Source organism: Strongylocentrotus purpuratus, unplaced genomic scaffold (assembly GCF_000002235.5).
Source record: "Strongylocentrotus purpuratus isolate Spur 01 unplaced genomic scaffold, Spur_5.0 spur5_scaffold_10, whole genome shotgun sequence".
In the NCBI taxonomy this organism is placed as follows: domain Eukaryota; kingdom Metazoa; phylum Echinodermata; class Echinoidea; order Camarodonta; family Strongylocentrotidae; genus Strongylocentrotus; species Strongylocentrotus purpuratus.
Window position 1 is genome coordinate 23,560,999 of NW_022145595.1, and position 13,797 is coordinate 23,574,795.

Sequence of the window (13,797 nt, forward strand, 5' to 3'; positions counted from 1 at the left end):
GAGGTGAACAATTTAACAAAAACCGTTCATGTATATTTCACAATTTTTTGAGTACTTTTTCAGTACCGTTTAAACAAAATAGTGTTATAAACTTATACTAAACGCGAAGTATGTGTCTCAGTCACTCAGAACCTTCGGGTAAGTACGGAGTCTTCGTGCCTTACATAATTTTCTACATGTGGGGCTGGTCGCAAAAATGGTTTCGTTGCATTTTGGTGGGACTACAGTGACTTTATAACAACAATTTTCAAAAATCTCTGTTACGTTAATTTGATTTCAGTAACCCTGATTTTATCATTTAGTTTATCTAGATTATTCATCTGAATATTTTTGGTATAAGGATGAGAAAATTATGATTATTCCAATAGTTATTGCCGGAATTTCGGTGCCATCGCAGCCGCTATGCTACGCCAGTCGACTGTCGCACCCCGCTGGGCAGGCATTTTTTTTTAAAACCTAACTTAGCCACCCTACCGCTGCATTTGATTGGCTCAATAGGAACCTATACGTCATGCGCTAGTAATAAATATTCATGATACACACGCACACAGAATCTGAAGATATTGCATTGCCCTTTACGACCGACCAAAAATCTTCAAATCTACGATCGGCTTTTTAAGTTATTATTTTTAAACCGTTTTTTTTTAGAGAAAAACAAAATTAAACCATGAAAAACTGAAAAATATCAGCCCAAAGAGGGGAGAATTTTTTTATTGAAACAAAATATTTAAAAATTCCGACCGACCGACCCATGATTTGGCACCCAAAGGGCATTACAACATCTTTTTTTAGGCCCTATGTTACATTGCGAGAAAATCGGGAGGCTTACCGTAATAAACGAAGGACCGCAATCTTGCTCTTTTTTTTCTCTCTCTCTCTCTCTCTCGCTCTCCTTCCTTCAACGTTCTGTCTCTCTCTCTCTCTTTTTCTTTCTTATGTCCATCTCCTCCCGTCCTCTAATCTCTCAATCATACACCATTACAAATAACGTGGTCTCAACAACATAATCCAACATGATATTTCTTTCCCATGCAGGTAATGGATTTGTCCTCTTTCTTGTCTACACGATGTGGCATACTTTTGATTCTTCTGATGTTAATTTGCATTGTAACATGCCACGAGCAAGGTAATATAAATACCAATACTTCCCTTTATTATTAATGAATGAATGAATTGATGGAAAAATTAATGTATTTATATATTAATTAATTTATTCAATTATTTATCTAATTGTGTGTTTATTTATATACGTATCCATTCATTTCTATATATATGTACATTAATGTATTTTAATTTAGTAATGTATTATTTGAGGTATTATGGGATCATATTTGAAGGGCCCTGCACTTGCATGAGCTTGTGATTTAATTCTCTACATATTCATTCTTTTTATAAGCTCCCTTTCTCCACCCCTAACCCCGACCGCCTCTTAATTTCTCAATCTCCCTCTCTCTCTCTTTCTTTCTTCCTCTCTCTTTCTTTCTCTCTCTCTTTCTCTCCCTCTCTCTCTCCCTCACACCCCTCTCTCTCTTACACTCTCTCACTCTCTTCTACCTTCTTTCCTTCTCTCTTTGTCTGTCTGTGTCTGTCTCTCTCTCTCTCATTTTCTCTCTCCTTTTCTCCATCTCTCTATCTCTCTCTCCGGCTCTCTTTCTTTCTTCTTTCTTTCTCTTTTCTCTCCTCTCTCTCTCAATTTCGTTGGGTATTATTTTTCTACGTTTTTGTTGATTCCTTGTAGCCAGCATCACATGCTCCGACCGACCCTGTCAGAATGGAGGAACCTGCATGAACGCGTACATGGTGGGGAAGGAAAATCGCAGTTATCATTGTTACATCTGCCATTGTACCGACTCTTTCATCGGCCAAGACTGCGAGACGTCACTAGCAGGTAGGTTTGTCTTACGTCACTTGTGTGTTTGAAGGAAGAGGGAGGGGGCAGATCGCCCTCTCTGGCAGATTTTTGGCCAAGAAAACGAAATTCAACTACGTGTTGTATACTAGATATAGTATTTAGCAGGTTAGGGGTTGTTAGTCAATAAACGCACAAAAGGGACGTATGTATACCTTTTTCCTTCTTCCCAGAATAGGCCAGATATAAGTCACTATGGGCGCTACCCCCCCACCCCCCCACCCCCCCCCCCCCCCCCCCTCTGTAATAGCAACCATGGCCCTAAAAAGTGGTTTCCTTACAATCAGTATATGAATTGTAGTAAAGTTAAGATGTATTGCCACTTCTAAGGCCCTCAATATACGTCAGTTCAATCGAAGTTATGTTCGAAGCCAAGTCAGTTGTGTATCCAGACCTCGGCCATATTCTCGGGGAATGGATGAGCGTTGAACATCATTCTTTTATGTTAAATCTGTGACAAAAAAAATACCGGTAATAATAATAAATTAATGTTTCGTTACTTTTCACTCCTCATAATCAAAGTTTAATGAGCAATAGTTACTTGACTCATTGTCTCTCATGATTAGGTTTGGAAGTAACGATTTTAAGCATTACCGGTCTGTCACGATCAATGGTCTCCAATGGAAAGATAAACGACCTCGTTTTCAACCTCAAAATCACGTCATCACAGGATGGGGGAGGGACGATACAAAAACGACCTGCGAAAGCCTAAATGGCAAGTACCCCCCCCCCCCCCATTTTCCAATCTTACAGTTAAGTTGTGAAAAAAAATAACTATCATATTAACGGACATACCAGAAAACTCTTTGATTTAGTAGGATTTAGTTCATTCCGGAAGAAAATGAATAAGACCACGTGGAAAAATAATACAGGAGAGAATTTCAACCTCTAATGAATCTACAATGATGTTCTGTGAATAACATGTAACCTGTAACAAAGAGAAAGGAAGCCCACACCCAAAATGTTGCCAATTTTCTCTTCGCTAAACGATGCCAGTTGTTTAATGTGAGACAAGTAATATTCGCTCCGTCTCTGTTCGTGCTGTTGGATTTTTTTTCCAATCCAAGTCTTGATTTCTGTAGAATTTTACAGGATGGTTTAGTCATACCTCAGCTCCAACTGAAATGGAACTGGACCCAAGTTGGCCCAGAGCGTCGCTCACTTAACTCGGGTTCAGTTCGAAACGGACATTAGTCCTGTTTCAATTGTACCAATCCCAACATCAAGAGAACATTCAGTCTGATGGGGATCAGTTGCGACAGTTTTACTCACTTCTGTGTCTTTTTCTGGAAGTCGCCCGTCGTTATGCCTGACTCCAAGATGGTCCCTTCCGTGCTTGTCTCGTGTACTGAAATAGGATGTGGAGATGGTAAAATAAAAACAGCTAGTATTACAAGAGATGAATTAATCTTCAGGAGAAGTTCTGATTTTACATTATTTTGAAAATAATTGTTCAAGTCTATAGGCGTTGGAAGAAAGGAAGGATAGGATCCGAACCCCCTCAATAAGTAGGGAGAGGATTATTTTTACACTTCAAATAGTCCTTTGAACTTTTGTAATTTGCTTTACAAGCATATCGAGACATTTGTGTATGACGGCTTCCCATACAATCAGCTATGTTGTCAAACGCATTTAAATGCTTTCGTAACGCAGATGATTATATGGGAAGCCGTCGTGTGCAAATTTCTCTCTGCTCTGCTCTAAGATGACTACGGTTGCAAACTTTGAAAACGACATAACTTTACATAAATAGCTGTATAATCAAAACTTCTTACCCCAAATTAATGATCTTGGCGTCATTTCAATCGGAAGGAAATCTATTTTCTATTTTCTGATCTAATTCTCTACGTTTATACAATGATTTTGTTGAAATAGCATATATCATGTGTATCATTCTTTCTGTACCACCCTGTATTGAAAGACATAATAAAATATCATATATTATAATGTACCGTCTTATCTCATACGATATTGTATTCTATCTTAATCATTCTAGACGCCTGCAGTTTTGATAACCTACATGTATGTGAAAATGAAGGGCTTTGCATGGAGGATGATGTAAATCCTGGTAACGTCAAGTGTGAATGCCAGGATGGGTATGGCGGACTCTTCTGTGAGGAATCTATCCCAAGTAAGTGCATTATCACAAATTCAATTTCCTGTTAATTATATCATTTTTGTCCATCTATATATCCAAGGCCTGGAATCTGACCTTTTTTAAAACTAGTATACCGGAGTATGAGACTTCTCATTCATATAGTGGTTTATCCAAGACTTCTGTACGCAGTTTGGCTGTGATGAAGTTTAGACCATGGATTATCTACTGAGCTTGTGACATGATACTGAATGATACATATACCGAGAAGGACCTACTGGAGGCTTACGACGTGGCTCTTGTTCTGTCAAGACATTGGGAAATAGTTGTGTGATTACTTAAAATGCAAATGTGATGATGATGATGTTGATGATGATGAAGTTTAGATCTTTACTAAATAGGACTTTACATTAATCAATAAATCTAAATGCCTCATAAACGGGTTCTTGTGACGAAAGAATGCAGCAACAGCCTTTCCAGTAAAGGCTCCCACAGAGTGTTACCGAAAGCCTTCAATCGAAGCATGAGACTTCTCATTCTCAATGGTAAAATTGTGTTGGAGTTTAGACCAGGGACCACCTACTGGGCTGTGACATGCTGACTGATACATGTACTTGGTGGAACCTGGTAGAAGCCAACAACCTGGCTCTTGATTTTGCAAGATATTGGGAAAGAGTTGTATGATGACTCGAAGTAATGATGATGTAATGATGATGCTGATGATGATGAAGTTCAAAGATGATAAAGTTCAGAATATGACTTTTCCTCTAAACGCCTCAAAAGTGGGTTTTTGTGACGAAATAATACACAAACAGCCTTTTCAGTAAGGCCACCACATGGTGTAACTGAAAGCCTTTAGCGGTTAAGTATTACGGGGGATTACTTATTTCTAAAATGATTTTACCGTTTGATTTATATTCTAGACGCCTGCATGGTTAATAACCCTTGCCAAAATGAAGGGACCTGCATGGAGGATGAAGATAATCCTGGTTACGTGAAGTGTATATGTCCGGATGGGTGTGGCGGACTTTACTGTGAGGAAGCTATCCCATGTAAGTGCATTATTACAATTTTAATTACCTTTGAATTCTATCATGTTTGTCCATATATATTCAAGGCCTGAAATATACCATTTTTGTTTACATTATGTGGTTAACATTCAATCTAAATGCCTTATAAGCAGATTCTTGTGACGAAAGAATACACGACAGCCTTTTCAGTACGTTAGGACTTACGGGGTGATTACTTATTTCTAAAACATTTCCCCTTGTCATTTGTTTTTTAGACGCCTGCTTGTTTGATAACCCTTGTCAAGATAAAGGGACCTGCATGGAGAATGAAGGCAATCCTGGTAACGTGAAGTGTGTATGTCCAGATGGGTCTAGTAGTGGACTGGACTGTGGAGAATCTACCCCGTGTAAGTGCATTTCCTTAGTTCAATAAAACATTTCCTAGATACAATCTGCGCATGGGCAGATAAAGATGATTTGTGCCAAAATTGTAAAAACCCATTGAGACGAATAATGGATTTTTGTGCTCGTGAAACTTATGTCATTTGTTCACCGACGACATATTCTTCGATTTACACAGGTGGAAGTGTGCTTCTCAAAAGATATTCATTAAGCACCTCCATCATTTTCTCAGTGATTATTATAAAATGTACACAGTGGGACGCCTCCATGAGTAAAAGATTTGGGGGCCAGTTTTACAAAAGTTAACCTTGAACTGATATATTTCCTTTGCAGTCAATTAAGGATTATCATAGGTTCCAAGGAGAGCCCTATGTCTGCGCATCGAACAATTGATTAAAAATATTCCAAGATGTGTGAACAGTCCTCCAATGCATAATATGATATTGTTCTTTAAAATCTATTTCAATCCAATTCAATTAAATTCAAATAATTTTATTTCCATAACTCAATCAATTCTCTTTTATTTGCTTACATAAAATGATTATATCAAATGATATCTGCAATTCCATATAGACAATAACAATTATTTGTAACTATAATCATGATTAATGTTGACAACTAATCAAAGCATTTTAGGATACACAATATATAAGCATATATTTTTTTCTATATCCAAACCATCCTAATGAAGTTGTTCAGCCAAATTTTCATTTCATCAATTCTGCAGGGTATTTGAAAGCGAACGTATCAATAGCCGCTCTTGGTGGTTTTGCAGTATTCACGTTACTTGTCATTCTCATTATAAGTTGGTAAGTACCTAATGGAAATACCTCAACATATATTTTCTCAGTATTTTACTCCTGTTATGATGTAACTTGTCTATTCATTTCACAGTCATTGCTTTTTCTCTCCCATTTTGCAAGAGATAGGACACTATTTAATTAATTAATTAATCAATCAATCAAATTCTGCTATTTTGGCAATTATTTTGTTTGAAGCAACAACCACTTCTTCTATTTTCAGAACATTATCAACTTTCAGTTCCTTTACAGTTTTAAGAAATATACATAAATGTACTGACACGGATCATTTAAAAAGTGATAGTAAGAGTGATACCCTTCACTAGAAGAAACTTGAAATAAAGATTTAGTTGATCTTGTTGCTTTCATTTTGACTCATCCAGTGCCAAGGTGAGGGAACGGTCTTCTGCAAGGAATGAGACAAACGTATCCGATCTCCTGTTCGCAGTCGGGACAACTATGGCAGTGCTGGCAAATTCACGTCAACGGCCAACCCCATCGGTAAACAACTACCCCGACCCTGGGGCAGTAGCTGGTGAACTCAACGTACCGAATAGTCCTATGAGAGGAGTGAATAGGGACCAAGAAAACAGGGTCCAGGGAAACAGGGTCCAGCGAAACGGGGACCAAGGAAACAAGGACCAGGGAAACGGGGACCAGCAAAACAAGGACCAGGAAAACAGGGAACCAGATAAACATGGACCTGGCAAACAGCCCCCTTCCACCTTTACCTGACCAACCAAGACGGAGTTTCCATGAGTATGCGATCATGTTAGGACGATTAATCAGACCAAGAAGGAATCATGAGGGGCAGCGCTAGCCCATCTAAGATTGGATAGGGTGCGGGTGTCGTATCATAGTTTGTTTACAAAAACAAAATAGCATCTCCAATTAGAAAAAAATAGGGTACTAAAGTTTTCAAATTGGCCAAAGGGATCATACTCGTCATACTTCAAATTTTGCCTACGGATATTCGGGAACCTAATGCAATTTCGATAGCCCATTCAATTAAAAACGAGACGACATATCAAGCAATCTGATCGAGGTTTTGTACACCGGATCACCCTTAATTTGTTTCCTTCAAGGTATTAGTGATCGTGTTGAAAATTGTGCAACATGCTAATGAAAAAAAAGGAGTTATTGATTTTCGCATAAATTTGGAGGAAGAAGTTTCGAATGATGATGTCACATTTACTGTAGACCCCTCTTACCCCACCCCAGGCATATCTTGTATTCATCTCTGTGACCCCTCGACCATTTTGACCCGTTCAATCGATGGCACTGATAGATCGGAATTCATGTATAAATATTTCATATTGCATTTTTTTGTTTGATTTGCCTTGAAATGTCCTTATCAGCTGCATTTTGAGACTGTTATTTTATTAATATCCTAGAATTATAAGTTCAGAAAAATTATTGGTTTAACATATTTATTTAGCAGTTTTTACTCCGTATTTCTTTCTTAAAATGAAATATACGAGAGGATTTATTAAATGTATCTTCAGAAGAGTACAACTTCTTTAAAAAACAAACATATAATGACTGAATTATATGGGTAATTTGAAGAATATCTGTAGTATTCGTAGAAATACACAGATGGTAAGAATAAAAAATGCTAGACTAAAGTAGAAACAATATTGATTATATCATTGAATTTTTGAGACAATGGCTGTCACTTAGTTTGTGAGTTTGTTTACTATGGCCGTTAACAAAAGTTTTTTCTGTGGTATGAGTGTTGTTTAGCCGAAATTACTTTTCCATTTTGTCGTTGGCTTTCATATAGTCAAAGCCAAATACTGGGACTCTTTGTTAATGAACAACAGATAGGATGTGTCATGTACTTAGTGCAGCTTTTCTTCTAAACTGAATTATAAATTTGTTTGCATTTAATGTACCTTGCTTCTCTGTAAGTAAATTTGTAATATGTTTGTTTTAATGCGTTTCATAGACGTGATTTCCCTTTTCTGTCAAGATCTTTAACAATATTGCACATATATTTTGTATACGAAATAAAAAATTAAATGACAGCTGAATCCACAGATTCTCTGCTCAACTTGCGAAAGAAAGCTTACATTATATCAAGTTGTAATCTAATGCCGGTGGTGCAGTGACGGGGTTGTTCACGGTGGCCACTTGCTCCTCCAAAACTTTCCACAGACCCCCCCCCCCCCCACCCAACTACAGCGTACACACATACACCGCTAACGCACACACAGGCACATACCCACACACTCATAGTAATGTTTACAAAAGAGAGAAAGATGAGGGAGGGAAAGATAAGAAATAAAGAGAAAGACAGAGCGGAGGAGGAAAAAACAGGAAGAATGGGTAAGCGGGGTATGTTTTCCTTCTCCTGGAGGGGAGGGGGTAGTTTGAGTACACCATTGAAGCAATTTGATATTATGTTTTATCCCTTTGAGTATATCTCTGGCTGCAATAAGGGCTCATTAAAGTAAACTGTCAAGTAGTGATCGAATAATTACTCACATTACCCCCTCTCCAACTGTCCCTTATCTTTATTCCCCGCTCATATATCCCTCTTTTGATCCCTCTATCTCCGTCCCGCTCTCTTTCTCTTTATCTCTCTCTCACCCCCTCTCTCCCTCTTTCTCACTAGCTCCCTCACACCCCTCTCTGTTCTTCTCTCTCCACACACCCCCTCTCTCTCTCTCTGTCTCTCCCCTCTCTTTCTCTTACTCTCCCTCTGTCATCCCTTTCTCTCCACCTCCAACTCTCAGCCTCTAAATAGTCATTCAGCGTAGCATCATCACATTCTCATGTCTTGCATTCTCAACGTCATAATATCCGAGTAAAGAGACAGTTATATGACATAACATTACTGTAACCAGGTGCGTACGCGGGGGAGGGGGGATAACCCCCCTCCCTTGGGTTTTTTATGTGCGTATTTTGGAGGAAACCCCCCCTTGTTGTTTGTTTTTTTTAATTAAAAAAAAGAAGAAGAAAAAAAAAATGTCCTTTTACACCCCCCCCCCCCGCTTATTCAGCAGCTGGCTGAGTCGTTGCAAGAATTTCGGCCCGATTTAAAAATGTTAACCCCCCCCCCCCTTGAAAAAATCCTGCGTACGCTACTGACTGTAACGTTACTCAAACGGTATAAGCAAAACCAAAATTAAGGTAATTTTTTTTTCTCTTTAATTTTTAAATCCCCTTTTAACCCTTAAAAAAATGTTTAATGATATTTACTGACAAATATTTCACACGAACAGCACCCCAGCCAGAGGCGGCGGAGGGACTTCCAAAGTTGGGAGGGGGGCACCAACAAAAAGGGCACCTTCAAAGGCAAATCTCAAGGCGAAAATATACAATTTTGTATACATTGGTATATACCCCTATATTGTAATTACATTATAAGGGATGATTTCAATATTTGTTTCTTTTTTTACATCATATAATATATTGCTTAAGCATCATACTTTGCAGTTGGGTATGATGGTCCGGAAATTCATTTGCGAGCGAGGAAAATTTTAAAGATTTGTGAGGTCGCAGTGCAAAAAAGTACATCTTATAAAGAGGAAAAACTCAAAATGATGGGGTTATAAGCTCATTTTCATAACGGAAGACTAAGAAGACCTTTGATAAGTTACATCATTATACCATCTAGGCTATAACTACGAGCGAGCTTTGGGGAAACTTTCTTAGTCGCTTGAAATTAGGGGCGCGTTTAATGATGAGAGGAAAAGGGGACACTAACTTATCGAGAGGGTTAAGACTCTTATTACAAAAGAAAAGGAGCATGTGTCAAAGTACAAAGGCTCAATATCAGAGGTGAAAATGGGGCACTTCTTACACCTCGAATAGAGGCACGCACCAGGGATGAAGAGGGATTTTATGATAACGGGAAATGGGCATTTGTCGACGGAAAAGAGTCACCCATCAGATTTTGATAGGGGCGTTCATAAGAAGTGAAATGGGGCATTTGACGCCTTATAAATCTTATGTATTATTATTATTATCATTTATGAAAAAGGGATAAGTTCTTTATTAAGAAACGAAAAAGGGGCACATATCAGTTTTTAAAGGGTAATTATCAGCGGTGAAAAGGGGCACTGATGAGAATGAAAATTACACTAATGATAAAGGGAAATGTGCATTTGTTGAAAGAAAATGGGCACCGATCAGATTTTAATAGGGGTATTTATCGAAGGTGAAATTGGTATTTTATGAGAAGGGCGAAGTGGCTCTTATTGACAAGAAAAAGAGGCACATGTTAAAATGAACGGGGCACTTATCAAAGATGAATAGGGGTCATTATGAGAAGGGGAAGGGGGAAATAATAAGAAGGAAAAAGAGCATTTATTAGGAAGGACAAGGGGGACGTGTCAAAATAAAAGGGGCATTTATATAAGATGAAAAGAGCACTTACCAGGAGGGGAAAGTGCACTTGTCAAATTAAAACGAGTATCTCTCAGAATTTAATAGGGTCATTTACAAGCGATGAAAAGGGGCACTTATGAGAATGAAAAGGAACTATTTTCATAGATGAAAAGTGGCATATATGCAAAGGGAAAGGGGCTCTATTTTAAATGGGGGCACTTATGAGAATGGACAACGGACACTTATTTCAAAGGAAAAGTGGTACGTGTCAAAATAGAATGGGCACTTATCAGAGGTGGAAAGGGGAAGGGGCAATTAAAAAAAACTAATAGGGGCACTTGTCAAAGTTAAAGGGGCACTCTTCCTATGTAAAAAGGGGCACTTTTAGGGTACTTGAAAAAGTGTGGGGGGGCATTGTGCCTTTCCTTGCCCCCCCCCCCCCTTCAGGAGCGCCGCCTCTGGCCCCAGCCTTTTCTAACGTGAGAAAATCTGCAACGTGTGTGATTCATCCAGATTGTACATGGGTTTTCTTCTTCATGAGAACAATAGGAGACGGTCGGCGCTCCGATGCTTTTGCACAATTAATCAAACACCTGAAAAGGTTTTGACGTTTATATTTACTTAGAGATTCACAAGGGTAAACATTTGATGTGGTTGCAAAAACAAAATTCCACAAACGAAGTCAAGTCGATAGCGACATATTAGCATGATTTTATTGCAAATGCAGATGTAAACGTCCATGTTTTTCCAGTCTGCTTTTTTAATTTGAAAGTTTCGTACCCCGTCGGCAGATTTGTATAAACCAGAAGGCCTTTTTAGGTTGTTTTGGTTGATAGAAAATTTCCTGGCTAACTCATAGGCAAATTTTGTCAGGCGGTACACCACTGCCTCCAGCCATCACCTTCCCGAAATTCAAAATGGTCTCACAATAACTACAAACACCGAGAGTAAAAATTAGGTCAAGGTTAAGCGCTAGGATTATGATTATTCTTTTAGAATATATACTTACTGTTGTTATACATCTTTTGTCCGTAGCATATGGGTATGAGTAGTATTGAGACGATGAGGGAAGCCATCTCAAGAAGTTTGTCGGTATGCATCATCTGTAAAAATTTGAAGACAGAAATAATTTTGAAATATGGATGAGAAATTAAAAGATGTACGACACAAATGTTGTCAAGGATGATATATATGCGATGATGATGGTGATGATGATGAAGATGATGATGAAGAAGATGAGGAAGATGATGATGATGATGATAATGATAATGATGATGACCCACAACATGTTCATGACCCCGTAATTCTAAAAACAATTCAATGACACATGAATAAATAGTTTAAAGAATATTAATTATACAAAGTCATAACAACAGCTATTGATCTACTTTCGTGATGGTTCAGTGGTAGAGCAGTGGCCTCTATTAAAATGGAAGGTTTCGGGTTCGAATCAAATCGGTGCGCTATCCACTGACAAGGCTATAATTCAATGACAGATGAATAAATAGTTTAAAGAATATTAATTATACAAAGTCATAACAACAGCTATTGATCTACTTTCGTGATGGTTCAGTGGTAGAGCAGTGGCCTCTATTAAAATGGAAGGTTTCGGGTTCGAATCAAATCGGTGCGCTATCCACTGACAAGGCTTCAATTCAATGACAGATGAATAAATAGTTTAAAGAATATTAATTATACAAAGTCATAACAACAGCTATTGATCTACTTTCGTGATGGTTCAGTGGTAGAGCAGTGGCCTCTATTAAAATGGAAGGTTTCGGGTTCGAATCAAATCGGTGCGCTATCCACTGACAAGGCTTCATAGATTATTTTCCCCCAATATATGATTCTGATAGGAAAGGACCACATTCACAAATTATAGATGGAAATAGAGTATAATCTCGTCCAACACACGAACATCACTTGTGAATTAACTTAATGTACAATCCTACTGCGTAATTCGATTTAAATCAACTGCGCGTTACAACATAATGAGCACAAAAGCAGAAGTGGCAGATATAAAAATGTATTCAGTCATATCAGATGAAAGATTTTCAAAAGACGCCTCAACCTTTATAAGCCAATTTGAGTATACAATTACAATATCGAAAGGTTTCCAGAAACAGATGAGATTGTTAAAGATATTCATTAAGGATATACACCTAATTGTGTAATTTCACTAAATGTTATGTGTATGTATATCTATCACGTATCACTTATTTCCATTATAACGTCGTTCGTTTCTGCAAGTTTCCAGCAGTGTATAACTATCTCATCGGATCGACTTCCAACTAACATGATAAAATCCAGACAAATCTATTTTTCACATATGTATTATTTAATGTCTACTAAATGTAGACTCCAACTGTTTAATTTTATCTTTTTGTTTAATTACAGTTACCAAAAAACATTAAGTACCAACTTGGCACAGGATGGCTAGTTAAAAGACGTTAAATAAACTGGTAACAATCATTTTGTAAATCGCAAATATATGAAAATAAATTATTTCAGGAAAAACATCATACAGGTCAACTAATGGAACTGGATTTCCCAAGACCTCCACAGCGTACTCCGTACACCTTCTATCTTACAATATAATTAAAGCGTGTAAACAAACCAATACAAATTTCAAACACCAAACATTTGCATATATAACTTTCGATACATTGAAATTCAATGAAGAATTCATGAAAATAATCATGATACCTCAGGTATCATGCCCATTATACCAAAATTATATCCTATGCGAGACTGTATCATATCAAAGGACAACCCCCTTCCATAAACATTCAACCCTCAATTCGCCCTATTTTTCTAGTTTAGCATTTTTTGTAATTAAGCGCTGCACTGCGGCGACCACTGTTGGTATTTTTGTGTGTCGTTTTGGACGTTAATTTTGTAATTTTGCAAGTTTGCTTTGTTCTTCTGAAGTCAGCATCATGTCTAGCATAATGTCAGGAACGACCAGCATCACGTGCATCTTCATCTTTCTGCTCATTTCCCCTCTTTTCACCTGTACAAACTCTTTTCTTGTTCCGAATGGAATCACTACGTACACACGTTCTGAGCTGCTTGACCTTCGCCCGGGAACCACGCCCACGAAGCCGGACGGTTACGATGACTTTCCGCGTGAGGTGAAACCCCGAAAGCGCGGGAAAAAAGGTGGTCTACGAAGCCGTATACGGAGACGTAAGTCAAACCCTCCTTTACCGACAATACTTTTTGGAAACGTTCGATCTTTGAGTA

General features: G+C 38.0%; 1 protein-coding gene across 1 annotated transcript; it reads left to right on the forward strand.

The window, feature by feature from the left end:
- Window positions 1-1,742: 1,742 nt before the first annotated feature.
- On the forward strand, window positions 1,743-8,251 carry LOC105439927 (delta-like protein 3). The gene is made up of 6 exons (XM_030980126.1): window positions 1,743-1,888; window positions 3,906-4,040; window positions 4,928-5,056; window positions 5,290-5,421; window positions 6,144-6,225; window positions 6,600-8,251. The coding sequence occupies exons 1-6, from the start codon at window positions 1,786-1,788 to the stop codon at window positions 6,949-6,951; spliced, it is 933 nt and encodes a 310-aa protein (XP_030835986.1). The 5' UTR covers window positions 1,743-1,785; the 3' UTR covers window positions 6,952-8,251.
- The last annotated feature ends 5,546 nt before the right edge of the window (window positions 8,252-13,797 follow it).